Source organism: Folsomia candida, unplaced genomic scaffold (genome assembly GCF_002217175.1).
Source record: "Folsomia candida strain VU population unplaced genomic scaffold, ASM221717v1 Fcan01_Sc002, whole genome shotgun sequence".
Classification (NCBI taxonomy): Eukaryota; Metazoa; Arthropoda; class Collembola; order Entomobryomorpha; family Isotomidae; genus Folsomia; species Folsomia candida.
In genome coordinates, this window is record NW_019091194.1 from 5,357,977 (window position 1) to 5,385,285 (window position 27,309).

Below are 27,309 nucleotides of genomic sequence, written 5' to 3' on the forward strand. Positions count from 1 at the left end.
TATTGTTTATTTATGTAGGCATAAAAAAACAATAGGCACTTCAATACAAATATTATATTATCACGGAAGATCGAGGATTCAAGTCAAATCACAAAAATACACGGAAATGAACGTATTTTATACTTAGAATCATGACGCCAAACAATTAACGCATGCTCCTTTTACCTGTTAATTTAATTAGCGTAAAATGCACAAATACATATTCCAAATGCATATTATCACCTTCTTGCACTCATATTGTTACAACCTTCATTAATTTTACCATAATCATAAATAAATAAAATCAATTTTAGCCGTCACTCATCCTCTCACCTACATAAAATCCTCTCCACATTTTTGACTCTGCACAATTTCTGGCTTCCAGTTCTGTTTTCACCTTGGTTCGTTCAAGCTAAATATTTATTACAAGTAAATATTCAAAATGTTTCTTGACCATAATCTTATCATCGGTTTGATTTTATGGTTAATCATTTTGCCAGTGGCTGGTCCAATATTTTTGTTCTGCTTCTTATGGAAATGCATAAGCCTAGCCGTAGCAAAGTTTCGATATTCCAAGAGTAAACACATTTTCAAGCCTTTAAACTTTATGGACTCATTCCTTCACGCTCGAGAAAATGGAGGAATAATTGGTTGTGCGATCCGATTAGAAAATAATCCCATGACTAGTGCAAAGTTGGACGTTCAAGAATTCAGAAATCATTTCCTAACTACATTTATTAATAATGGGAATAAAGAAAAATATCCGTATTTTTACACAAGATCCGTCTCAGTTTTTGGATTCATGTATGCTGTTGCAAATTTGGAACAAAATATCGACCTTAACCACCACATCAGAGAAATGCCGGTTTTGGAAGACGAGTCGGAAAATGCAGGATTAAGGCGTATCATGTCTGACAACTCAAATTTCCATTCGGATTCTATACGATGGGAAATAATAATATTGAGGGGAATGATTAATGAGTTCATTATTTTCAAATTTCATCACGCCCATTTAGACGGATATTCTTTGAGATGTTTGCTGGACAAGTTATGCGGAAACGAGTCACATTATTCTGTAAAAGGGTGGAAAGGTGGATTTTTATACAAGGTTTTTTATCCAATCAATAATAGAAATCTGCAATATGCATATTACTTTACTAATCTTAAGTAATGAATTTACTTATTGTAGACAAAATTACTGATAAAATGCACAAGTCACATTGGAAAAATCTTCTTGACAAGTCGACTTGCTTTCTATCAGAACTTGTCTCCACGAAACCAAGAACTGGAACAAGTTATCACACAAGACCACATAACAAAACCCGTATCGAGTAAACTAATGATGTCAAAGATAACTGTGGAGACTTGGAAACTAAAAGAAATTGCGAAGAATACCAAGACGAGCTTTCTCGCCACAGTATTTGCTCTTCATATCTGGTCAATGAAGAAGAATACCAATTTTCTCAACAAGTATTCTAATCGAGGGAATGTTTGCCAAATTATAACTCCAACTGCAGTGCCTGGACATCCTGTTGTAAAGACAAACGGAAAATATTGCTGCAATCACTTGTAAGATCATAAATATGATTAAGTAATTCGGATTTCGGATAAGAGCGTAGGCTAACTCTTTAAATGTGATATAAATATTATTTTCAGCTCAATCCTAGTTCAACAATTCCCACTTGATGAAAATGATCCAATTAAACTACTAAAGAAAGTAAATTCTTTGTATAAAAGTTGTGCTGATTCGGAGTTTTCTGAATCATTGTATATTCTGCAAAGTGTTCTAGGTCAGATTGACCCGTACAATTGGATACAATTTGCGACAAGGTTTCTTCTAAGACAGAAACTGTTTGAGCACATGATTAATCCTTTCCCATTTTGGGATAAAGATTGCTATGTTTTAAGTCGGCAGATAAAGAATATTTACTTTCTTGCTACTTCTCCATATTGTCATGAAAATGGTGAGAAAGTCGAATCAGTGGTCATTTAACAAATTTATATTTTAAGTTTATAAAGCATTAATTGACGCTTAATTTCTAGGTATCATGGTCACACCATACACGAGGGGGGCAGAAGTAGATATTTCTGTTCATGCCAGGTCGGATATTTTTTGTAGTCAGCAAGAAATCGACAATCACATGAATTTGTGTTGGGTCGATGGTTTGGAATTGTTTCTCCAAGAAACAGCGAAAAGCAGAAACACGGAAGGAAAAGTTGCTAAAGATTTTTTAAGTATTGAGAAAATTCGTGCATAGATACACATGCATAAATACATACCTACACAAATTTGTATTCTTTATACGCAAATAAATAAATTTAGTTTACACATTTTCGGTCTTTATTATCTAGGTATGTACCTTTAACATGAAATGAAATTAATTATACAATCAGATGATAAATTTAACAAGGCAACGCATAATTAACAAAATTCGAGAAAAGTAACAGCTTTTCTCCAACAAACTCTTTCGATCGTGAGACCAAATTCCACACCAAAATTCCATAATTCGATCGTGGAAAACTAATACGGGAAATCCAATTATTTTGCAATTATCCAATTATCTTGTATTTAACAAGCTACCAGGTGGGATAACATCATAACGTCATCTTGTGGATCTCCCAATTCCAAGTTGTCAAGCAATGATATATCATTGATGTGTATACACGTCAACGATTCTAGTTTAATTTCATTTGAAATTTTGCATGCATTTTTTATATTCATACTCATGCCTTACTGGTGGACAAATTCTGCTTAATATGTGATTGTTATTCATGCAATATTTGTGGATTTAAAAACTGATTGAAATCGAAATTGCCGAATGTGCTTGCATTTGTGTCGACTTTGTTCGTCTTTGAAATCAAACATGTTCCTTGTACAGTATAATAATTTATTTTTAATTACGTACATTCTACAAACGAATTTTGAACATGCATTTAGCACAATAAATTTGCATGCAGAATGCCGAATCACGTATAATCCAACCCTACCAACACAGTAACCGTTTTCTCTAAAAATACGAAATACCACAATAAGATCGATGTCTTCTTAAATGTGCCAAAATATCCATACTCCATGGAAACACACTGGGTTGCTCGATTGATTCTAACATTATATCGTAATTTAGATCTCGTACCAGTCAGAATTCGAACTTTGAGCGTATCTACATATTTCTGACTGAGTTCCATAACTCTGGCCGCCTTTGGTACAATAATTCCTGCCATTATGACCATCACAAGAGAAAGAATGGGAAATAGTGCAAAAACGAAAGTAGGAATTTGTGCATGAAATTTGATTGTCGTACTGATGCAGCAAACAAATATACCAGCACCACCGCACAATCCAAGTGCTAGCGTCCAACGGAATATGTTGTTACATCGATGAACTAGTATGCTCATGCAAATGTATTTTTGACGTAAGCATTTCCTTTGACAACGCTGACTATCGCTAATTAGCCAAATCAATATTTCTGAAGCAAAGTACAGCAATTCCAGTCCAGCTACGACTTCGTTGGCAGCACCCATGAGCCAGTGATAGCCGAAACCCCCCCCAACCAAACTTCTGAGCAATTTTCCGGGCAAAGTTGTCTCAAAACCAGAAGTTGGCGATAAGGCTCGTATAAGAAAGTAAGCAGTGTCGACTTGTAAGAAAAATGGTATTATGGGGAGAAGAGAAAGTCCAAATGCGGAAGTGAAATAGACTTCGTGGAGGAGAATCGTCCAGAAATATTCCTCTAATTTTCCATACTTTTTTGGGGGTTTGACGACTTGATTATCTGCATCTAGGAGGAAGCCATGTTAGACACACGAATACAAATATATACGTATTTATAAGGATGATATGTAATGATACTTAATTTCATGGTGTCCCTCAAAGCTTGATTGATTAAGTGGTAGTCGTAGTAGATATTGTAGTCGAAACAAGCGTTAAATATTGCATTAAACCCTTGCAGTGTCTGAAAAAGAAAAACTCCAACGTCCATTGCCAAGTAGGATTTGTGATTCATGAACAATTTCACAAGTATCAATACTCCCCCGATGTACCCCAGGTTGAGTATTGACATGATGCCGAAGGTAGTAAATTGTGGTCGTGTTTGTGAATCTTCCTTTGAGTTTGATTTAGTCGAAGGTCTTGGGCTAGTTGCATTTACATTTGGAAATAAAGGTGGAATTTTGTACAAAATTGTACACCTTTTGATAGTTTTCTCAAGTTTACAGCAAGCAATATCCATGACGCAAAAATTGTAGGGAATTTCTGAACTTTAATTTCACGTACATAATAATACCTGCAACTGACTTTGAAGAATTGCGAGACTCGTTCCGTATTTAACTTATGTTCATATGTACATATACGCATCTTGCTTGATTTAAAAGTTTATGCAAATAATGCAAAATTTATACAATTTTGCCAACATTAAATCGAAGAATTTATCAAAGATATTATCATAATGATTGAAATTTCTATTAGTATAAAAGGAAATTGGTCTACAACGGTTCCATATAAAGTTGTCCAACTATGTCTAGAACTTGAACTAGAACTTGGCTATACCTACTTTATATTAAATTGTTGTCCATGCTGCATACATAAATGTTGAAATACATACTTACTACTCAATCTCCCAGTCCAATTTCGCGAGTATTTTATGAATATATTTAATATTTACATACGTGTGTATAAAACATACATAGCTTAAGTCCGTTCAATTCTTAAATTACAATAATCCTATTTATTCGACGGAAATTACATGTGAGATATTATAAAACGCCATTAATACCAAAGGTGATTACACTCGTACATATCTGTCTCGTACACTCTGGGTCATATACTATGCGTGTGCTGATTTGTCTCATTTCTTTCTAACTTGGATATTCCGTACTGTTTTGTACATTTTCCAAAATCGGAATATAAATGCCTAATTTAACCAGGTTTTAATATATTCCTGTTGTGACATGATGCTTGTTTCTAAAAAATTCGTTTTAATTTTATCATTAATTCTCCCTGTATTAACACATCATAGCACAAATTCTGTTTGGTCAATCAGACCTGGTCAATTTTGTTCGATAAGGTGCATATGTCACAACTTTCATACCGTTGAAAAGGACTTTCTCTCAGAATTGTTCGAGTCTCCTCTGCACCTCATTGAGATTTTGAATAGTTCCTACGCAGCATCTCACCACCAGCTTAGCGAGGGATATAACCTAAAGAATATTCGTTTCGCAAACCGATTCAATAGCAACTGCTATTTTCATACGTTAATTAACCTCCAGTGGAACGAGCTCATCAGTGTTGTCAAAAAATCTGGATTTAATTTCGCCGCCCAATCTTGGTTCATCTGGATAGTTGGTGAAAGTACAAACATTCCTCGGCCACAGAATGTTCCTGATGAGATCGAAATTTTGGTGAGCATTCCACTTCTTATTATTAAGAAGACAATAAATATCGAAGAACTCTTCTGGTCCATATATTACTTTGACAATTCACAAAACAAAATTCGCTGGAACTCTGAGCCTTTGACTTACAAATCAGTGAATGCAGAATATTTGAGGCACGCTAACCAAATCAGATCATATCAGCGAATCATAGTCGTCCACACAATGGGGACAGTTTTCACTCAGGAGTTTTGTTTCCTGGACAAATTCAGTGCTCGGAACCTATTTAGGTGTACTCCATTGGAACCACTTGTCGGAATAGTCATATCGAGAGCAAATCTGACTATAAAAATTGTACAAAATCAACTCAGCTCAAAATATAGTGCAACTCGTCATTTGCAGTTTAAAATGATGTCCTTACAAAACGGTTTGTTATCTGACGTCGACATTTCACACATCATACTCACTAATTCGGTTATCAGGAGCTTGGGTACAGATGAGCTAAGAATCATTTATTGTAAATATTCCGGGCCTGCCTTGCGAGTTGAGTGGGGGGTGTTTTTGGCACCATTTCACACCTCTGTCTGGACGTTTACCTTACTTACCATTCAGACCATTGCAATACTTGGATTGGTATTGCAGAAAATTTCAATCCGGGCCTCGTATGAACTATGTCGCGAATACATTAAACTATTTGTTGCAGTCACCGTATTTTTTCTAAATGGAATGCCCAACAGAAGTCTGACAAGTGTCCCCATCGTCATCCTCGCATTCGCTGCCATCATGAATATATTTATGGTGAATGAATATCTCTCCGTTATGACGACTGATTTTATCGCATATCCACTTGAGGAAGGGATTAAAACGATTAGCACTTTATTTCAAAAGCAAGGGTACAGGTATGGAAGACTAAAGAATCAAATTGAATTATTAAATACTTTCATGATTACTTTTAGGCTTCTATTTGGACATGGTGGGACTGAGATCGAGATATTTCACCTGGTAAAAGATGATATCGAATCCAAATTAGAGAACGGCCATAAATTAACCTTCGGCGTGGACACGGTCGAAAGGAACTTTACCCACTTTACTCGCGAAATGTTTCGCTCCATGGTGGAAACGAGGGGTTGCATGCTTGGTGCATCAAAGACGTTTCAAGACAGGAAAATCAGTAATGATCAATTTTCCATTTGGGGAATGAGATGTTTCTTCCTGCCTAAAAATGAGTCGATAGAAATAAATACTTCCGTGGGCTTCAAGTATTCTTATGCAGGAAGGGCCGGGAGTATAATGCAGTCGATCGGAGAGGCCGGTCTTGTTGCGAGGTGGAGTTATTTGGATGGCTTCGCGAAGACGCTAATGTTATCGAGGACGCTTCAGGCGGAGTTTGAGGAGTCGGATGGATTTCATAAACTGGATTTGGCATCACATTTGCAAATATTATTTCACTTGTGGATGATTGTGTTGCTATTGTCGATATTTTGTTGTATTTGTGGATTTACGTCGGACATACGTGTCTGGATGAAATGTATTTACCGAAACTGTATGCAATTTATGCATTTAAAATGGTGTCAGCTACTTTATTATATAAGATACATAACTCCACAGAATAAAGCTTTAAATGATTCATTTGTTAAGCAATAAATAACTATTCGATGGCGTGTGAAATACTTAATTTAGTAGCTTGTTCCTATAGCATAAGCTGATCACGAGTCATATACAAATGTATGCACAAACATGCATGCATTCAAAAATAATTATACCATTTCTTTATCTGATGTTATGTATTACATAAAAGTTTTTATCTTATCACTTCTCCAAAAAAAATTGGGCAATGCACACATATTTAGTCAGTGAACAGTGGAATATCATCCTCTTAGAAGAAGAATATGAATGCTATGGTCTCATTGCTCTCTCGCTTATCCAATTGATACACTCCAATCCAGTATCATCGAAAAATGAAGGGACAGAAGAACACGGTTCTCGCAAACAATGTGCTATTATTGTGGAGCGGACTTCTATTGTTCCTCTCCCCATTAATTACCTCACAACAAGAATACCTTGTCGCAGTCGAAGCTGGGTCGAAACTTCCCCAAACGTTAGCTCATTCTGTTGCTGCGTACGATGGAAATGACACCATTTACGTGTTTGGAGGATACAACGAAACCTGTCCACCAAGTTATTTATCCGACCAAATTCTACGCTATACTGTATCCACGGACAGCATCGAAGTAGCTGCCAGGTTTCCCAAGGGGCTTTGCTACGGAGCAGTAACCTCTGATAACGAAGGAGCCTACTATTTTTTTGGTGGATATGACGAATTTGAGCAATCACTTGCAATTTACAAGTTTTCATCAATCTCTGGCACAGTGTCGCAGGTCAGTTTCTTGCCAAACGGAGTGATTCAGACAGCAAGTTTCCAGTCCAACTCGAAAACTTCGTATGTTTTCGGCGGTGGGCTAGTTGCCACGTCAATTATTAAGTTTGACACTGAAACGGACACCATCACCGATGTCATACCCATGCCTGTTGAATACGATCAAATGCTATCATTCTGGGATAACGTGAATCAAGTCGCGTATATTTTTGGGTCAAGAAGACCGACCCCTGGAGCAGAACCTGTAATGGTTTTCAGCCCGGAAAGCAATGAGATAACAACTCTGACGAATTTCACCTTTTACGAATTTGAATATCCAACAAGAGGTGTTATGACAACGGACGGGATTTACGGCTACGGAGTTGGTGGGTTCTTTCCGTACGATAGCATCATGCAATTTCACCTGCAAAGTTTAGAGACCAAGTATGTTCCTGTTCTCAATCACCCTGGCGCAAATGGGACCGAGTTTTGGGGGGCCGGTGCCGCATATGTGAATTCTCTGAATCGAATTTATTTCTTTGGAGGAGTGTCCTACAAGTCTGGAGGGGATTCAAACTTTAATGATAAAATCTGGTTCATTGATTTATCCCCGTTGGATGGATGAGTAAGTTCTGTACATAAATTTGCATAATTTACATAAACATGTACTTGTAATACTTATCGGTTACTTTTAATTTCAGAAATTGCTAACAATTGGAAATAGTATAATATCCTAAAATTTGACAGAAGAACCTCCAAGTACTTTACGACCTTAACTCCACAAAGCTGTAATAAACGAATCATTTAAAATCAAACCCTTGGTAGTTATTCACTTTGGAATTTTTCAACGCTGCAACATATGCCGGTATTCCACCAAAATAATAAATCGGTTCTGGTTTTCTGCCAGGAATATTGTTTCCTTGATACAAAGATTCTGTCTTTGGATATAGACTGGCATGCCACATTTCCTTAATATTTTTGCCCCAAGCGTCCTCCGACCCTTTTTCTGCCTCAACTACTTCCCTACCAGTTTCCCTCATATTCAACAACAGCTCGGTAATCCAGTCGCCTTGAACTTCTCCACAATGAGGTCCGTTCGAAAATGCTGCTGGACTGTGTTGACCATAACACCAAAATAAGTTTGGAAACGAGTTTGTCATCATGCCAAGATACGAACGGATTCCATTTTCCCAATGTTGCTGAATTGATTTCCCTTGACCATTTCTTATGTCAATGTTTAACATGCCACCCGTTCGAGTGTCAAATCCAGTGGCGAGGATAATTACGTCAAAATCGATGACACCTTCTTTTTCTGTTCGAATTCCGGTTTCCGTCATCTCAATAATCGGAGATTCACGCACATCGATGATGTCAACATTATCCTGATTAAACACTTCGTAATAGGATTGCTCCAGGCTAGGATGTTTTGTCCCTATTGTAAAATAAATTTATAAAAATTTAACAGTATAGCGGGTTTATATAATGTGCATATGTAAATATTACAAGATTGTTACAACTACTATATATGCGTATGCAAAATTTTGTCCACATTATTCACTCACCCCATGCATGGACAGGTTTCATTGGAGCTAATAATTCCTTTTTCTCCTCGGAATGAATTCTTGCCCGAGTCTTTTCACACCAGAAGCCGTAAGCTTCGTCGTTGGCCTCTTGATCAAATAAGGTTTGAATATAATTCGCGAGCCAAAATGAAAATCCTCCATAAGCCCAAATATCCTCGTAAAGGGCTCGTCTTTCAGATGGCGTAGCGTCTTGAAATTTTTGGGGAGTAAAGTCCACCCGAATCCCAGCAAAAGTGGTTCGCATCTTTTGAAATATTCTTTCATATTCATCCTTCTTTGGGAAGGTCCACTTTGTTCCGTCGTTTATTTTCTCATCGCTACTTGAACATTGTCTCATTGGAAGAGCCATGTTGGGGGTGCGTTGATAAACGGTGAGATGTGATACGTGAGGACCAATTGTTTGAATTATCTGTACCCCCGAGGCTCCAGTCCCCACAACGGCAACTCTTTTTCCCGTCAGATCCACGGTATCTTCCGGCCAGAGGGCCGAATGATGCCAGATCCCCTTAAATTTGTCCAATCCTTTGTACTCGGGTATGTATTTTGTGCATGTGAAGCCTGTGCAGAGGATAAAATACTTGGCCCAAGTTGATGTTGACAATCCCGTGTCTGTCTTGACACACCAGAGTTGACGCGATTCGTCAAACCTCGAACTTACGACCGTCGTATTGAATTCAATGTCTTTGCTGAGTCCAAGTTTCTTATCGACATGATTGAAGTAGCGGAGGAGTTCGGAACGACCAGGATAGCGTTCACCCCAATCGAAATCCTGCCATAGTTCTTTATCCGATAGTTGATATGCTGGTGTTTCAATGTCAACTCTAGCGCCCGGATATCGGTTAGCTTGCCAAACGCCTCCCAAACCAGAACTGCGTTCATAAATTTTTGCAGAAAATCCGGATTTTCTGAGTTTGTTAAGTGTGTGCAATCCGCAAAATCCGGCACCGATGATGAGCACATCAAGGTGATCTTTTGCTGATCCCATTTTAATTCCTACAAATGGGATAAGGATTAAGGAAGTGATTTTTTTTTACTAATCTATCTGAAAACTGATGTTTTCTCTTTACCAAAATTTATGTATTTGGTTTGATGCTATATGAATATGGTCAACGACAAAGAAAATTTGATGTCCACCCTGAAAAGAAGTTTCAATGCCACTGCAAAATAAGTTCAACGAAACAATACACGCGTTTGGCATATTATGTAAAAGTTTTTTGCCCAATGAATATTAAAAAAACTAGTTTCGTTAATGCAAAGTTGCAATAAATATAGTTGTGTTAATCACTTGGAAAAAGTCCAGGCTAATCTTTACAACCTTAGCTGGAATGTTTAAGACCTGTTGAATTGATGATAATTTGTGTTAATAAATACAACATCATCTTCCAAAACCAATACAATGTTTCAATTTCTTGGTAACCTTGACGACGGCGAGCTATCAATCTGAGCTGGATTACCTTAATATGCGCATACATGAATAAAATGTTATGTACCAACATGGCTTGCATTTTCTGTACCAGAAAGTAAAATACTTATCAGGCTGGTTTTGTTACATTCAATTCTTTCATTATGCTTCCAATTTTGTCATTATATTACAAAGGACAGATTATTATATTTACTACGTAAGTGTTGAGATCATCATGATTAGAGGCATATCTATGTACATGCCAAGAGTATTCATTATTTCTCGTTTTTTTTCTGTTTACTTGTGCGAAGTCGTCGAGGGACAAGGATATATTTACTGATTACGTACGATTCAAATTTGCAATTCTAAAATACATAGCCAGAGACTGATAAATTGATACCAAAAATTCACGTCCATCAACTGCACAATGGCATAGGCAAATCCACGGAGAAAACAAAATGTCCACAATAACAACATCACACAATCCTCCGGAAATAAAATAACATTTACAAGTGTGATGCTAAATCAAATTTATGAAATTCATCGACTTTCACAAATTCTGACTATTTTGCTAATTTTAAAATTGAGTTTATTCATTTGTCCGAGTTGAATGGATAAGTAATATTGAGTAAGTTCAGCACGTACATATGTATGTAAATTTTCACATTTTGCATAAATATATAATCGTAATATTAAAATTGTATTGTTGATTTTTAATTTAAAAATTGTGGACAATTAAAAGGAGCATAATGTTTTAAAATTTGATTTAAGAACCTGTAAATAAGTACTTTAAAACCCCGACTCTACAAAACCGTAATAAAAGAATCATTTAAAATTAAGCCCTTGGTAATTATTAATTTTGCAATTTTTCAACGCTACAACATATCCTGGTGTTCCACCAAAGTAAAAAAGCGGTTCTGGTTTTCTGCCAGGAATATTGGTTCCTTGATACAAAGATTCTGTCTTTGAACATAAAGTGGCATACCACATTTCCTTAATAATTTTCGCCCAAGCGTCCTCCGACCCTTTTTCTGCCTCAACATTCTCCATGCCAGTTTCCCTCATATTCAACAACAGCTCGGTAATCCAATCGCCCTGGATTTCTGCACATTGAGGTCCGTTCGAAATTGCTGCTGGGCTATGTTGACCATAACACCAAAATAAGTTTGGAAATGAGTTTGTCATCATGCCAAGGTAAGATCGGATTCCATTTTCCCAATGTTGCTGAATTGATTTTCCTTGTCCGTTTTTTATGTCAACGTTTAACACGCCACCAGTTCGAGTGTCAAATCCAGTGGCGAGGATAATTACATCAAAATCAATGACGCCTTCTTTCTCCGTTCGAATTCCGGTTTCCGTTATTTCAATAATCGGAGATTCACGCACATCGATGATGTCAACATTATCCTGATTAAACACTTCGTAATAGGATTGCTCCAGGCTAGGATGTTTTGTCCCTATTGTAAATAAATTTAATATAAGTTTAACAGTAGCGTGAAAACATATTCATGTACAATATTACACAATATGTATACATGAATTATTATATTGAGGGATTTCGTGTCAAATTTGTAACTACGGAACTTAGAAATAGTGACGTGAGTAAGTAGACTTGACGTGAGTTAACTTTCTAAACATTTTAGTGAACATATTTTGCTAAAAAATGTCTCGTAGTCATGACCGATAGCAACATTGATTGCAACTGAAAATGCAAGTACTTACGTGTGTAACACTCGAATTGTTAACGAACCAGAAACATTGATGCATTTCACCTCAGCATTTTTAAGTCCTTAACCATATAAGTTAACGAAGATGAGCTTACGAACCAAGAAAATGCGTTTTATCACCATAAGGTTCTGCGAGTTCGTAAGCAAAATTACCTTAGAGATATTCGTAAGTTTCGTCAAAAGTTCATCTTTTACGTGGCTACGGGCTTACGAAGGTTGACGTGAATTGCCTCTTTGATAAAGTTTGTAAGTTTACAAACCTTACTCACTTGCAAAAGTTACAACAAACCGTGACATGAATTTCCTCATTGTATATATGTAAACAAAATTGTGTCCAATTATTCACTCACCCCATGGGTGAAAAGGTTTCATTGGAACTAATAATTCCTTTTTCTTCTCTGAGTGAATTCTAGACCGAGTCTTTTCACACCAAAAGTTGTAAACTTCATCATTGGCCTCTTGGTCAAATATAATTTCGGCATAATTCGCGAGCCAAAAGGCAAATCCTCCATAAGCCCAAAGATCCTCGTAAAGGGCTCGTCTTTCGGATGGAGTAGCGTCTTGAAATTTTTGTGGAGTAAAATCAACTCGAATCGCAGTAAATGTGGTTCGCATCTTTTGAAATATTCTTTCATATTCATCCTTCTTTGGGAAGGTCCACTTTGTTCCGTCGTTTATTTTCTCATCGCTACTTGAACATTGTCTCATTGGAAGAGCCATGTTGGGGGTGCGTTGATAAACGGTGAGATGTGATACGTGAGGACCAATTGTTTGAATTATCTGTAGCCCCGAGGCTCCAGTCCCCACAACGGCAACTTTTTTTCCGGTCAGATCGACCGTATCTTCCGGCCAGCAAGCAGAATGATGCCAGATTCCTTTAAATTTGTTCAGTCCCTCGAACTCGGGTACATACCTGTTTAAAAAATATTTCTTCATTCAAACATGATGATAGATTTATACTGATTATTAGACAGATTTGTCAATATACCCCATCGATAACATGGGGTGAAAATAAATAATGAATTCATTTATTTTTCATGAATATGAAATGAATAAATATTCAGTACTCATTCAATGAAAAAAATATTCATCCATTATTCGTGAATTTTCTGAATTATGAATGAAGTGTTTATTTATTCATTCTCGATTAAATAAATTAATGTGAATAGTTATGATCGAGTTACTTGACGCATGTGAAGCCTGTGCAGAGGATAAAATACTTGGCCCAAGTTGACAGCCCAGTATCCGTCTTGACACACCAGAGTTGACGCGATTCGTCAAACCTCGAACTTACGACCGTCGTATTGAATTCAATGTCTTTGCTGAGTCCAAGTTTCTTATCGACATGATTGAAGTAGCGGAGGAGTTCGGAACGACCAGGATAGCGTTCACTCCAGTCGAAATCTTGCCACAGTTCTTTATCAGAAAATTGATATGCTGGTATTTCAATGTCAACCCTAGCGCCCGGATATCGGTTAGCTTGCCAAACGCCTCCAAAACTAGAACTGCGTTCGTAAATTCTTGCAGAAAATCCGGATTTTCTAAGTTGATTGAGTGTGTGCAATCCAGAGAATCCGGCCCCGACGATGAGAACATCAAGGTAATCTTTTGCTGATCCCATTTTTATTCCTGAAAATTGGAAAATTGGATTGAAGTGATTTGATGTTTACTAATCAATTTAAAAACTAATCCTTTCTCTCTACCAAAATTTATTTCTTTGGTTTGATAATATTTTTTAATATGGTCAACGACAACGACAATTTTCTGTCCACTCTGAAAAGTGGTTTCAGTGCTACTGCAAAATAAGCAATGCAGGCGTTTATCACGTTATGTAAAAGATTACTAATTATAAAGAACTGGATTATAATTATAAAGATTATTACTTAAGTAAAGACTATGTAAAATTTTTACGCAATAAATATATATAAAAAACTAGTTTCGGACATGCAAAGTGGAAATACATAAAGAGTTGTTTTATTTGCTTACAAAAAGGCCAGTCTTATCTTTATAGCCTAGTTGGAAAATTTTAGACGTCTGGAACTGATGAAATTTGTGTTAACACAACGGCATCTTCCAAAACCTATGCGACGATTCACTTTCACGGTAACCTTGAAGTGCTATCAATCTTGAGCTGGATTACCTTTACATTCATATACGCCCACTTTACGTACATATACCCCTCAAATACGTGCACATGAGGAAAATGTTACATATATTTAAAAGCATGGTTTTTATTTTTTGTACTAGAAAATAAAATACTTGACAGGTTTGTTTTTATTATGTCTCAATTCTGTCATTATATTTGCAAAGTATAGAGATTATGAGTAATGATAAACCTAATATAGAAATAATTAGAGGCATGTGTACACATAAACACCTACCAAAAATATTCATTACTTCTCGCTTCCTTCTGTTCACTTGTGAAAAGTCGTCGAGCAAGGAACAAGGATATAAAAATTTATTTATTACGTGCGATTAAAATACATAGTCAAAGATTGATACAAAAAATTCGCGTGCACCGACTGCATATGCAAATCCACCGACAAAACAAAACGTCGACAATAACAATACAATCATCCACAAATAAAATAGTATTTGGAGGTGTGATGCTAAATCCAGTTTATGAAATTCATCGACCTCCTCAAACTCTGCTTTTTGTGTTGTGTACATCATCAACATTTTTGCATAACCATCCAAAACTATCCACCTCTTTACAATTCCAGCTTCGTCGATATGCTGCATAATTCCAGCGGCCAAGGCTGCATGAAAATATTTAAACCCTGCAAAGATGTTTATCCTCAAAGATTGTGTCTGCGGCAAGAAAAAACACTTCACCCCCAAAGTTGTGAACTGATCGTTGTCAATTTTTTTATAAGCAAATGTTGATGCTGCAGTCATCATGCAGCTTTTAGTTTCGACCAAGGCATGGAACACTTCTCGAGTGAAACGAGTGCTAAAATCTCGTTGTAAAGTATTAGCTCCGAAAGTTAATTTATATTCATTTTCAAGGTTGGATTCAATGTCCTTCTGAAGAAGACTGAAAATTGCGTTGTCTGCACCGTTTTCCATTAGAACCCTGCATAATTGTTTTAAAATACTGTGATTAGAGTTAATCTAGCAGGACGATTTAGTTATAAAGACGACTCACCGATATCCTTCGGTGTGGAGGAGAGTGTCAAGTTTTGAGATTCCTTGCTCGGCAGGATACGCGATAAAATCCGTCGTCATAACGGAGAGATACTCATTCACCATAAATATATTCATGATTGCAGCGAATGCGAGGATAACGACGGGAATATTTGCTTGACCTTTGCCCAACATTCCGTTTAGAAAAAATATTGATACCGATAGCAAAGTTTTTAAGTAGTCACGTGCTAACTGATGGACAGATTTGATGGTTTTGAGCATTAATCCAAACCACGTTAGGATTTGAATCGTTACCAGCACAAAAATCCAGACTGACGGTGCGAATGGTCTTAAAAATACGTCCCATTCCACCTTAAACAGCGTCCCAGCCCATTTACAATACAAAAAACGGATTTTTTCAATGACCAAATGCTTTATGATGGAATTGGACAGGACAAGATTTGAAATCTCATCCTCATCAAACATGCGGTGTTGGAGGAACATGATTTGAAATAAAAGCTGATTTCGAGCAAATGCAAAATCTGATTCACTTTGTACAAATTTAAACGTAAAATTTCCTCTTGATTTTAAAACATTTACAATTGGCTCAAACGGAGAACATTTGAATAAGTCTCGAACGATGAATTTTTCCATGTAGCAGAATTCTTGTTCAAAAACTGTTCCCATTATTTGTACAACCATGATTCTATTGTATGATCTCATTTTGATGGTTTGCTCCAAATATTCTGGAATCACTGATTCATACAGTAAACTTTCGTACTTCCAATTGACGTTGCTTGGCAAGCACTCAAAGCAATACACTGACCAGGAGAGACGGTCCGCAATATTTATTCGCATCTTAATCAGGAGAAGTGGAATATTGATCCAGTTGTCTGGTAAATCATCACCACTTTCTCGATTTTGTTCTAACCCTTTCAAAGGTGTGGATTCATTTACAATCCACAAGAACCAGGATTGCGCTTTGAAATTAAATTCAGACTTTTGCACGACATGGATAAATTCTTCCCACTTTAGAAAAATTAAAGCGTGGACGTAACAGTGATCATTGTATCGATTAAGGAAACTAATTTGCTTTAAACTATGATTATCTTTAAAATTATGTTCCAGAAGGTCTTCCTGACCTCGGTAATTTTTTAATTTTCCAATCAAGCGTATTGACACTTCGAAAAATTCTTCCCAATGCTCAAGAATATTATGCACTTGAAAGTTATGGGTTGATGGGAGGACAAATCGTACTGAGCAGAAGGAACCGAATTTGTAAGGTTTTCCAATAGTTTGGCTTTGTTGCAAAGATTTATGGAAAATTACGGTTAAAATAAAAACAAAAATAAATTTTGCATATAAAAAAGTCATTGTCTTAGATCGAAAGGAAAGTATCCAAAAAAAGATAAAACTATTCTTGTGTACATACATAAGTGTACGTAAATATAAATATATAGAATTGACAAAACGACGTTTTATTTTCGCCAACATTAGCATTTAAAACATAAATATGTACTAGTAAGTAAACACTATTAGACCATTCTGTCTAATTTTCTTGGAAATAATTGCATATTTCAGCAACATTATCGATCAATGTCAATATATAAGTGCGATTTGGTATGCAAAGTATAAGAAAAAATACAAAGCTACCTATATGTATTTATTGTAATACATATTTAGCACCTTCATTATGGGCTTCCCAGTGATGCAATTACATAACCAATTATTAACCAAATACCTGTAGTGTGTGACCATTATAGTTTGTTGCATGCAGAACTATGCAGATGTATGAATCTACATATGTGCATGTGTTTATGTGCATGATATGTATGCAATCTTTAACCTTTTGCAAACCTCAATTTAACGAATTGGCATGTATTCAAATAACACATTAATTAATAGTTGCATAGCTTTCCAATACCTAAAACAAGCTCAGCGTTTATCTACTTTATTGTGTACATTTTCATCACTGCTGTCCAACTCATTCCAGGAAATATCCATGATGGAAATCTTCCCATAAAATCAAAAAACTCTGTAGTTGTCGTGTTTTCAGTAACGTCAAAAAATAATGCGCTTTGTTGAACGTCCAGAACATGCTCATCTTCTTCGTCACCACTGGTTCTTACAAGATTAACATCCATTCTGAAGGGTTCCACGACATTTCCTCTTCCATGGTAAATAAAATATACTTTCCTCCCCTTCCATTGGATTTTACCTGCTTTTTCCACAGGCAAATTTTCACCCATTGCTTGAATCGTGATATTTGCATCCCAGCCACGTTTCGGACTAAGAACAATCGTTGCATGTTGTGGTCCTGAAAATTCTAGAGTAAAATGACGCTGGCCAAGTTCCGATGACCCATTTTGGTATACCACGTGCATTCTCGCCCAATCGGTAATTTCCTGTGGTAAAGGATACGATTTTGGTATCCAGTGAACCTTCTTAACTCTGTTTGTAGTGGGCCAGAGGAAAGGTTGCTTGCAGTATAAATCGGGACAATTTTCATAGTCCAATATTTCGTCATACGCAGAACCAATTTCTTCCACGGTTTTAGCCAACTCGGGAAATAAATTGTCCGTGTCAGCGTCCAAGGGCCAAAACCAGTATCCGTTCTCTGATTTCGAAATAGTGCCGTTGTCGCTGTACCAAATCCGCTGAACATCGTTGATGGTTATTCTCATCGGAGTCTTTTCTTGATACGGAATTTTCCCCAGGAAGCCAAACACAATCATTGGATTTAGTAAGAGGACGCTAATCAGTAACAATATGGTCAACACTTTCTTGTCATAATTCACAAAAAGTGATATTAGTCCGGGGGCTGATATGATACAAATAATTGCTGAAAGTGCCACTCCAAAAAATAAATTGCCATTCATCTCACTTCCTGCTCGGCCAAGTATTGGGACAAACACATCGGTGAGAGTGAATATCAAGTAAGACGAAAGGATGAGTGGGATAAGTTCTCCCAGAAGGATGTAGAATATCATAATTGTTTTAGGCCAACCTAAATTATCATGAGTTTGCATATTTAAGAGGCACTATTCTGACACAAATTTGATTAAAAACTTGTAATTATGCTTACCTCTCATTAAATATCTTAAAGAGACCCAAGGAATTACTCCGAATATCAATGGTGGTAGGAACACATAGGCGCCTCGTGTGAAGAATGTGACCCCTAATAGTAAAACTGCCACTGATAATTTCCCTGCTAGCCAAGTATCCTTTGGCGAACCTTTAAGGCAAATTGCATAGGTCAAAGTTTCTCCAATCACGGCTGGAAGTCCGAATAAAATCAGTGCGAGAGACGGATAAGAGTAGAACGGTTTTGGATACCCTGACCCGTTGAGCATCACTGCAACAAGGGCTGCGACCCCAGCACCTACTCCCCATGCCAATAAAGTCGATCCCAAATATGTAGCATACGTCAAGAAAGATTTCAGCGTCCAACCTCCCACGAATATTATGACCCCGATGGTGCCCAAAGATATGAGGACATTAATTACAATTCCCACCGTTTTAGAGTAAGTTATCAGGAATACGCCCAACACGTCGAAAAATACGACTTGTTCTGCAGAATCCTCCAAACCATTGAAATCCAAAGTGCTTAAATACTTGGCCATTTCCAAGGAATTATCTCCCATATGCTGCACACTTCCAGAAGGGATTTCAGAGAGTACATCCCATTTTGTGTGGTAAACCCATCCATTTTTTATGTACGCGATGTCCAAGCCTGGGAGTGATTTGTAATCTCGGAACACGCGAAAATCCGTGTCTGAAGGAACTAGTCCTGAGGTAAAGGCTTCCTCTCCGATGACACTTCCGTATGGATGAGGACTTTGTTTATATGCTTGTAAAAGCCATCCTGTCTGTTTCTTGGTTCCTGAAATTAATATTTTACTGTAAATATCTAGTTGCTGGAAATAGAATTCAAATAAAATCATAATCTAAGTAAATTAATAGTACATTTTCTCTAAATGCTTCAATTTACATACCTCCAGCAGCTTGAAAAAGTATTTCCCGTCCTCCACCCCCTGCTCCTTCCAAATTTATGAACACACTAAGATTCTGCGCCCAGGGGTGACCCCAACGCTCATCAGTTGGATCTTCTTCCTTCCCCCTGATGAAACCATGCGCTCCTTGCAAGCCAAATTCTTCTGCCCCGTTAAACAGGAAAATTATCGGGTTCCTAATTTGATTCACGAGGAGTGGTTTGGATGACAGGACACGAAGCACTTCTAACATTACGACACAACTGATCATATTATCAGTGGCGCCTGGACATCCTGGTTTTGTGTCAAAATGACAATTCAGCAATATTCCGTTATTCGTACGAAACGCGGGGTCACTTGGCTCAAGTTTGGCGATCACATTGGCAATCTACGTACAATTTTGTAGCCACAATTAATTAAATGCAATCTAAGCAATAAGCAACAATTTGGCTGCGTTTGTCTGTATCAACCTTTGAATAAGAACTTGTCTGCCCATCATCATCTTCTATCCAAAAGCTACCCGTTGGGCGTTGGACACTTTTCTCAATGCTCCACCCAGAGCTAACATTCTCCTGAATCTTGGCTAAAATTTCCTCAAACTGCTGAACCGTGATTAAATCAGTAGCAATACTTCCAGAGACACGAACTCCAACTTTTGTCAATTGATGTAAATCTCGTCTTGCTCTTTCCTCTATGAAACTGGACAGATAAGAAATAAAATGTAATTGCAATTAATTGGTAACCACGAAATTTCAAATCAATCACCTTTCCGGTTTGCTTGGTATGTCAGACTCCATTAATGCCTCGGGTAGCCTCAAGTCCATATAGCGAACAAATAGAAGTGTCAAAGTGATTAATACTGTGACAGAAATTAGTGTAAAAGATGCTGGAATCTTGTCGACAGATTTCTTCTTCTTGCGATGATCATTATGAGATGTGGACTGCTTATCTTCGTCGGTATCATCCAATGTTAAAGTCACATTGTTGTCGTTGGACTTGCCCTGGCTTGATTGGAAACTTTCGCCTCGGTGACGTTGTCGTGCCCCCATGTTCACTTACGTATGCAAATAATATGTTTGATATTGTAAGTTAAATTACGCATGTATATGGCAAAATTTTAAATCACAACCACGATTTTGTTCCTGGTCCCATGAAACCCACTTCTGATGAATGAGAAAATATTCACACCTCTCATCGTGTTGGTCATTTTGTATTGTTTCATATGTATCGGTGAATGCAAAAGTATTTATAAAGTGTTTTTATCTGCAGCTTATCAGTGTAATAATGTGGGTTCAATCAAGTTGTGTGTCCACTGTCGATCATCATAAAGTTACGTAATAATAACATAATTGACATGTATGCAGCAAAAATGCCAGCCAAGGTGTCAACTTTATTGCATTCTTAACTTTATGTCAATTTCGGACAAGAGAGGAATATACATATATACATGCGTAATTTTGTTTTCACTAATATTAAGATACACAAATAGATAAAGACCATGAAAATGTAATGAAAATCGAGATTTATATATTTATGATTTATGTATTTATGCAAGTATGTCAGTTAGTGCAGTCAAATGTGCACCATATGTAATAACTAATTACATACCCTAAAGTAGAACAATAACAATGTATGGATTAGGTGAGAAATGTGCAGAGGCATAGTGTACAAATGAGTCCAGCCACAAGATTACCAATGATGATGGACGATTAAAAGGAACGACAAGCTTGACTTAGGATTAGTTGTTAGTGAGTTTGAATTTTTCGATTGATTTGTTGATTTAACTTGTTAAATTATTGACGACGGGACAAGATTAAATTAGAAATATATTGCAATATTTATTAGATAATCTGTTGCACACTTATCATTTACACGTCTTTGCACATTTGTCGGATCACCTACTTACATAAAAGTGTAGTGCACAGTAGCTTATGCATATTTTTAACTGGATTTTTGTGGAATTGATACAGGTACTTCATTGTTGAGCAATCGAAGTGTATTATATTTTACATGTTGAATTAATGCAGGACTGTTTAGAAAATAGGAAGATCAAAATGAGACGGGCCACATACTTTTACTGATATGATGCATTGGTTACTATGACCTACAAATATATTGTTGTATTAAATACGGTGGATACGGTGTAGTATGTGCCGCATGGATAGTTATTACGTTATAAAATTGCATCATTCATCGCCTTGATATTGTAAATCTCGAAACAATTATTTTAATTATTTGCAACCTGTCTGTCTACCTATATAGAGATGGCGGATTGTGTTTCTGCATAAAAATTTATGTAGGTAAGTCACGGTTCAAACAATGGATTAACCAAAGTGAGAGCTAATTGAGTAAACTAGTTCCGTTTACATACATGAACTGATTCACTAACGCTGTAGTTAGCCATACTTTTAATTTGGAAATCTTAAAAACTTATAAAAAATGATAACACATGAAAATTTCACAATAAACTCTTTGATGCATGGTCAGTATTGTAGCGAATCTCTGCCTACATAGAGCAAAATATAATTTCTCTCCATACAAGTAAATAAAATGGGAGAATTTTACATATTTCTGCAAAAAGTGACTTCGTTTATAGTTGCATTTATAAAATGGGTAGAACTAAGCATTTTACAAGCGATCCCATCCCACGTTGAAAAATGGTTGGCTGATTCGTACAGAAATCGGATGGGTGTTGAATTTTTCGGGAAAGGAGTTAGTATTAAAAGTCAGAATCATTCTGAAAATCAAAACGATAAGAATGGGAATAATGCAAAAAGTGACAAATCATGTGATTTGGAGATTCACAATCCCCAATTTTTCAGTCGAATTGCAAATCAGGGGTCGTTAGGGATTGGCGAAGCGTACATAGACGAATGGTGGGATTGCGATAACATTTCCGAACTTAGTTATCGTATCTTCAAAAGTCGAATCTTTCTGGAATACTTGAATCCAATCAACAGATTTTTCAACTATGTACAACTCTCGTTTTTTAATTTACAATCTAAAACCAGGAGTTGGGAAGTAGCGGAAAAGCATTACAATATAGGTCTGTGACTAACTATTAGTTCTGCTAATTGGTCATGCAGGTTTTTCATAGCGTGTTAACTCAAATAATATTTTTAGGTAACGACCTATTTGAATGTTTCCTCGACCCGTCGATGAACTACAGTTGTGGACTTTGGGCAAATGCACGAAATTTGGAAGAAGCACAGATCAATAAAATGGAGCTTATTGCACAAAAACTAAAACTTTCCCCTGGTATGAAAGTTCTCGATATCGGTTGTGGTTGGGGTGGTCTGTGCAAATATCTCACCGAAAAACATGGCGTCGAATGTGTCGGGATCACCATCTCGGAGGAAGGCATGAAATATGGGGAGGCAAGTTGTGCTGGATTAAAGGTGGATTTCCGCCTCATGGATTATCGTGACCTGAATGAAACATTCGACCGAATTTTAAGCGTGGGGATGGTGGAACACGTTGGTCGACATAATTACAGGACTTTCTTTGAGGTGGAAGCATGAATCAACTGATAAAAAATAAATCTTTGAAATTTAACCCCATTAAAAATATTTTTTCACATTTTTTACCAGGTTGTTCATCGATGCTTGAAAGAAGATGGCATATTCCTTTTACACACGATCGGCAATAATGATCCTGATCTGCCTGGAATCGAACCGTTCTTTCACAAGTAATAAATGTTGACCATACTTTTTATTTTGAATGGTTTGACGTAAGTCAATAACTGTTTTTAGGTATATATTCCCCAATGGATATATTCCCTATTACCAGGATATTACCAACTTTAGCGAAGGTCTCTACGTGATTGAGGCATGGCGTCAAATATTTTTAAATGCCTTAATATTTTTCAATAATAAACAATGAATAATGAACAAATGTCATCTTATGTTTCTTTTAAAAAAACAGGACTGGCATAATTTTGGGCACGACTACAGCAAGACATTACTTGCATGGAACGAGAATTTTAAGAAAAACTGGCCCAAAATTGAGCACAGATATGGGAAACGATTTTATCGACTGTGGACTTGTAAGCATGAAAAATCTACGCATTGATTTTGCAACATATTTCAAAATTATACATAATTGTTTTGTACCGTTTTTAGACTATCTTCAATCCGCGGCAGGCGTGTTCCGCTCCCGCAAATTCCAGTTATGGCAAATTGTCATGTCCAAGAACGGGATTGAAGGAGGATATCGCTCTGTACGTTAAATGGTCTCCATCGTGTAGGAAAGAAATTAGGGTCATTTAAATCACTTTTTAACGTTAATATATATATAAATTTTTATTGTACGCTTTTGAAAAATATACGAATTATACAGGGGTGGGACAGAAGAAGGAGCCACTAGAATTTTAGGGGTGGCGTGTGATGCACAGTCGCGGCATTTTCAAAATTTGCATATGTCATACCCAGATAGTTAACGAAAATTTAGCACTATTCAGATTTTCCCTACGGTTAAAAATGCCCCTACAGCACCCCCCAGAGTGCGAGGCACGCATAAAAGTGTTTTCCAACGACATATTGAGCCAGAGAGCGATTGTTAGAAAATTTGCTGCAAATGGATTTATCGTCGATCGAAAGTACGTTTCTAATGTACTTAAAAACGTTGGAATCAAGCGAAGGGAAAAAGCGGTTAGAGCTCCACCCCCACGGAAAGGATACCCAAGATCCGCTTGAACCAAAAAGTTTATCCGGAAAATCAATTTTTCGCCAAAACGGTAAATCCACCAACTAATAGTTGCATGGCGAAAATGTTAAACGTTAGTAGGAGAACATTTCTAGAGTCATTCACAATGACCTACAGCAAGTGACTCGTAGGAAATCCTGAGATCATGCTCTCAACCCAACTTATTTCTCACAAAATAGCAGCCTACGCGAACGATTTTTAAAAAAGTTTGGGTATAACAATTATTCCTACTATATAAACTCTCGTTAGTTCCTCTGATATCAATCCGATGTTTTTTTTTGGATTCGGGTACTTAAAACGGAGCCTTCTTGAAAGGAAAACGCGCACGTTTTGATGCACTTTGGAAAAGTGTTCAGGACGAGTGGTGCAGAATCACTCTGAAAATGGTGTCAAAGGTCATGACTGGTTGGAAAAAGCGACTGAGGCTCGTTAGATAAACTAAAGGGCTTCACACTGAACCAATTACCAAACTTCACAAACGAATAATAAGGCCGCAATAAATTTAGGCAAAGTGGCTCCTTCTTCTGTCCCACCCCTCTGTAGACCTATGCATTCGTATGTGCGCATTTATAATTAAAAATATAATTCCAAAAGGTTTATAAAACCACAAGCGACGCTTTTTAATGACTCTAAGGGAACGTTCATAAAATACTTAACGCTGTCGAGAGGGAGGGAAGTGTCGGGGTCAATTTAAGCCAATTTCTGATAAGAAAGGGATGTGACAGGAAGTGTATTTTATGAATGTTACCTAATGTGCAACTCAAATATGTCAACGGTTAAAAATAGTAATAGCAAATTTGATTATTTTATTTTATTTTTATACAAATTTTGACTAAGGACAACTTATTTACGGTGATACGCATAATTATTACTGTAAAAAAATCCAGTATTTCCTACTTAAACGCTAATATACATCAAGGCAAAAATTGTATTATCAATATAAACTCTCCCATAAAGACGAAGGGTTGGCCTCTGCAAATTAAACAATCTGTGGTCCAACAGCCCTGCATAAATGGTGAGAGGCCTCAAAGCCAGCACTGTCCTTGCCAAAGACGGTCTAACTCGTCGAACGGACTTGTAAGCCAAATACTTTCGCTTTAACAACTTTCCCGTCTCTTCATACGCCTCTACGGCCAAGGGGACTGTGAACATTACAAAAATCGGGATTGCCACAGCTATCAAGACAAAATTGGCGTAAAGCAATGGTGACAATTGTGACGACAGCTTCAATGCGACAATATTCGCCATTATTCCGGCCACCAAGCATAAACCTAACGAACCAAGCACTGCGAATTGAAGCTGGTTCGTTAAAGAGAAATAAGTAATAATATACTGGGTGTAGAAGTCCAGAAACATGCGTGGGGCACAGAGTATGTCAACCAATTGTACAAAATCTATCGCAAATCGGCATAGCGTCAAAGCAAAGAATAAAACCAACCAGCAAGCACGATACAATTCTCGTGTGCAGATGAATGATGTGCAAAATCGGATGATCAGTAGTACAATTCGTATTGATATTGATAAATTGCTGCTGGAAAGAGTTGCCTGAAGTAGAGAGCCTAAAGGATCAACGTCAAGAAGTAGTCCGCAAAATGGGACGAAGATGGGACAGTAGACTCCGATATGGGCAATGTATTTTAATGCAATGGCGAAATAGTCGTATCCATTGTTCTTGCCTGAGGAACGAGCCACTAGGGAAAAAATATGTACGCCCAAACTTATTTATATCCCAAACTTTTATAGCATTATATTTTTAATGCAACTTACACTTGCGCAGGATTTTTTCAATTCTTAAACATTCCTCCATGGACAAAGCTATAACTGTTCTATAGACGTACATCTGCAGATGGATGGCTACGAGGGCCACACATGACCCCCCAACAGCTCCAATTACTAAAATTCTCCAGGTTTCTATTTCCTCAAATGTGTCAAAGTGCAACCATTTTCCTCCACAAACCAGAATAAATGCAAAGCTTTGTATACTTGCAATTAGAACAGATAGCCAAAAGAATTTTAGGTTGTCATATTTGGGAATGAAATATACGTGGTGGTCATGACTAAACATGATGGGGTAGTTCGAGTACGGTTGATATTTCGATATATAAACTTGTACAGATTTCCAAAGCTGAAGAGTCGTCATTATTTTATGGGTTCGACAAGCCACCTTAGATTTGAATCCGGTAGATAAAACGAAACTGAAAATCATTCACTGAAAGTCGCCCTTTAATATGAATCATTGCAATGAAGCACACAATTAGACAGCCGAAATTTTGATCGTAATGGGTATGCACCCTGAAATAAATTAGTCGAATTATACTAATTACATACATAACAACAGGATATGCCATACTCAAGTTGTTATAACAATTGATAAATATCGGATAGAAAATTTTCATAGTTTGTTATCTCTACATACATATGTACTGACATGTGCATTTATGTACATATAATTGTACACACATGCATACTTATTACATGCAAATGTTACTATTTTATTAAGTATGGTTTTGCATGGTTAATTAATTTGTCTGAGTACAATTAATGGTCAAAACAAACAGCCCAGAAAGATAAGAATGCTTTTAATGAACTACAAATATCCTTGCTGTTTTCTAAATTAAAGTTTTGAAATTTTAAGCCGTGTAATTTTTTGGGTGTTCTGTATGCATGCATTACCGTGGACAGTTGACATTTGCTTATACTTTTGCATAACTACATAGTATGCATATGCATGTATGTATATCAATTATCAACTGTGTAATACTTATAGTTGACCTTTGTAATTTCAGCAAATTGTATTGCATACCTGTTGTGTGTAATGACAACTTTTTTCGCAAAAGGAGGGTCACCTTGTACACGAAATTTAACTCTAAACTATATACTAAACTCAATTGAGGTTTAATATGTAGCAACAGAACCAAAACTTGAAACAAAGATCACAGTCGTCTCATGAGATAATACTCTGACTGTCTTTTCCTATTTAGATGTATTTAACTTATAAAAAGTTAATATTTTAATTTTAAATGTGCACACATAGCAATGTCCCAAACGTATAGTTGACATATCCTCCATGACA

General features: G+C 36.8%; 6 protein-coding genes across 9 annotated transcripts; 3 read left to right on the plus strand and 3 right to left on the minus strand.

Moving 5' to 3' along the window:
• The first annotated feature begins 369 nt into the window (after window positions 1–369).
• Window positions 370–2,310, plus strand: LOC118434203. Of its 2 annotated transcripts, XR_004833831.1 has the most exons (5): window positions 370–1,087; window positions 1,169–1,548; window positions 1,636–1,696; window positions 1,762–1,943; window positions 2,023–2,310. XR_004833831.1 is itself a non-coding variant. In XM_035847084.1 (4 exons), the coding sequence occupies exons 1-4, from the start codon at window positions 422–424 to the stop codon at window positions 2,235–2,237; spliced, it is 1,569 nt and encodes a 522-aa protein (XP_035702977.1). In that variant the 5' UTR covers window positions 370–421; the 3' UTR covers window positions 2,238–2,310. The 2 variants fall into 2 exon arrangements, 1 of the variants encoding a protein (XP_035702977.1); XM_035847084.1 differs by having other exon boundaries at window positions 1,636–1,943.
• A 4,914-nt stretch (window positions 2,311–7,224) lies between these two features.
• LOC110844876 lies at window positions 7,225–8,517 on the plus strand. The gene is made up of 2 exons (XM_022091201.2): window positions 7,225–8,327; window positions 8,404–8,517. Exon 1 carries the CDS (start codon window positions 7,305–7,307, stop codon window positions 8,325–8,327), a length of 1,023 nt encoding a protein of 340 aa, XP_021946893.1. The 5' UTR covers window positions 7,225–7,304; the 3' UTR covers window positions 8,404–8,517.
• On the minus strand, window positions 8,367–10,457 carry LOC110844875 (baeyer-Villiger monooxygenase). The gene is made up of 3 exons (XM_022091200.2): window positions 10,353–10,457; window positions 9,265–10,278; window positions 8,367–9,134 (listed from the first exon to the last, which is right to left on the minus strand). The coding sequence occupies exons 2-3, from the start codon at window positions 10,268–10,270 to the stop codon at window positions 8,503–8,505; spliced, it is 1,638 nt and encodes a 545-aa protein (XP_021946892.1). The 5' UTR covers window positions 10,271–10,278; window positions 10,353–10,457; the 3' UTR covers window positions 8,367–8,502.
• A 794-nt stretch (window positions 10,458–11,251) lies between these two features.
• On the minus strand, window positions 11,252–14,516 carry LOC110844100 (baeyer-Villiger monooxygenase). Of its 2 annotated transcripts, XM_022090222.2 has the most exons (4): window positions 14,401–14,516; window positions 13,599–14,043; window positions 12,765–13,327; window positions 11,252–12,144 (listed from the first exon to the last, which is right to left on the minus strand). In XM_022090222.2, the coding sequence occupies exons 2-4, from the start codon at window positions 14,033–14,035 to the stop codon at window positions 11,513–11,515; spliced, it is 1,632 nt and encodes a 543-aa protein (XP_021945914.1). In that variant the 5' UTR covers window positions 14,036–14,043; window positions 14,401–14,516; the 3' UTR covers window positions 11,252–11,512. The 2 variants fall into 2 exon arrangements, with proteins under 2 accessions (XP_021945914.1, XP_035703463.1); XM_035847570.1 differs by lacking the exon at window positions 14,401–14,516 and having other exon boundaries at window positions 13,599–14,371.
• On the minus strand, window positions 14,400–20,728 carry LOC110843240 (endoplasmic reticulum metallopeptidase 1-like). The gene is made up of 6 exons (XM_035847566.1): window positions 20,298–20,728; window positions 20,003–20,231; window positions 19,536–19,920; window positions 18,626–19,423; window positions 15,563–18,547; window positions 14,400–15,490 (listed from the first exon to the last, which is right to left on the minus strand). Exons 1-5 carry the CDS (start codon window positions 20,579–20,581, stop codon window positions 17,487–17,489), a joined length of 2,757 nt encoding a protein of 918 aa, XP_035703459.1. The 5' UTR covers window positions 20,582–20,728; the 3' UTR covers window positions 14,400–15,490; window positions 15,563–17,486.
• A 1,282-nt stretch (window positions 20,729–22,010) lies between these two features.
• Window positions 22,011–26,870, plus strand: LOC110843946 (cyclopropane-fatty-acyl-phospholipid synthase-like). Of its 2 annotated transcripts, XR_004833931.1 has the most exons (7): window positions 22,011–22,578; window positions 22,656–23,041; window positions 23,123–23,220; window positions 23,285–23,360; window positions 23,457–23,577; window positions 23,654–25,942; window positions 26,014–26,870. XR_004833931.1 is itself a non-coding variant. In XM_035847571.1 (6 exons), the coding sequence occupies exons 1-6, from the start codon at window positions 22,083–22,085 to the stop codon at window positions 23,758–23,760; spliced, it is 1,284 nt and encodes a 427-aa protein (XP_035703464.1). In that variant the 5' UTR covers window positions 22,011–22,082; the 3' UTR covers window positions 23,761–26,870. The 2 variants fall into 2 exon arrangements, 1 of the variants encoding a protein (XP_035703464.1); XM_035847571.1 differs by having other exon boundaries at window positions 23,654–26,870.
• The last annotated feature ends 439 nt before the right edge of the window (window positions 26,871–27,309 follow it).

Excerpts from the sequence above, each read along its gene's own strand:
- LOC110844876 (XM_022091201.2), top strand. The coding sequence starts at position 7,305 with ATGAAGGGACAGAAGAACACGGTTCTCGCAAACAATGTGCTATTATTG.
- LOC110843946 (XM_035847571.1), top strand. The coding sequence starts at position 22,083 with ATGGGAGAATTTTACATATTTCTGCAAAAAGTGACTTCGTTTATAGTT. Across the intron at positions 22,579-22,655 it reads GGAAAAGCATTACAATATAG|GTAACGACCTATTTGAATGT; the intron begins GTCTGTGACTAA and ends TAATATTTTTAG. Across the intron at positions 23,221-23,284 it reads ATCGAACCGTTCTTTCACAA|GTATATATTCCCCAATGGAT; the intron begins GTAATAAATGTT and ends AACTGTTTTTAG.
- LOC110844100 (XM_022090222.2), bottom strand. The coding sequence starts at position 14,035 with ATGGGATCAGCAAAAGATTACCTTGATGTTCTCATCGTCGGGGCCGGA. Across the intron at positions 13,328-13,598 it reads ACAGGCTTCACATGCGTCAA|GTATGTACCCGAGTTCGAGG; the intron begins GTAACTCGATCA and ends TTTTTTAAACAG. Across the intron at positions 12,145-12,764 it reads GAAACCTTTTCACCCATGGG|GGACAAAACATCCTAGCCTG; the intron begins GTGAGTGAATAA and ends TATTTACAATAG.
- LOC118434203 (XM_035847084.1), top strand. The coding sequence starts at position 422 with ATGTTTCTTGACCATAATCTTATCATCGGTTTGATTTTATGGTTAATC. Across the intron at positions 1,088-1,168 it reads AAGGTGGATTTTTATACAAG|ACAAAATTACTGATAAAATG; the intron begins GTTTTTTATCCA and ends TACTTATTGTAG. Across the intron at positions 1,944-2,022 it reads TCCATATTGTCATGAAAATG|GTATCATGGTCACACCATAC; the intron begins GTGAGAAAGTCG and ends CTTAATTTCTAG.
- LOC110844875 (XM_022091200.2), bottom strand. The coding sequence starts at position 10,270 with ATGGGATCAGCAAAAGATCACCTTGATGTGCTCATCATCGGTGCCGGA. Across the intron at positions 9,135-9,264 it reads GAAACCTGTCCATGCATGGG|GGACAAAACATCCTAGCCTG; the intron begins GTGAGTGAATAA and ends ATTTTACAATAG.
- LOC110843240 (XM_035847566.1), bottom strand. The coding sequence starts at position 20,581 with ATGGGGGCACGACAACGTCACCGAGGCGAAAGTTTCCAATCAAGCCAG. Across the intron at positions 20,232-20,297 it reads ATACCAAGCAAACCGGAAAG|TTTCATAGAGGAAAGAGCAA; the intron begins GTGATTGATTTG and ends TTATCTGTCCAG. Across the intron at positions 19,921-20,002 it reads AGACAAGTTCTTATTCAAAG|ATTGCCAATGTGATCGCCAA; the intron begins GTTGATACAGAC and ends AATTGTACGTAG.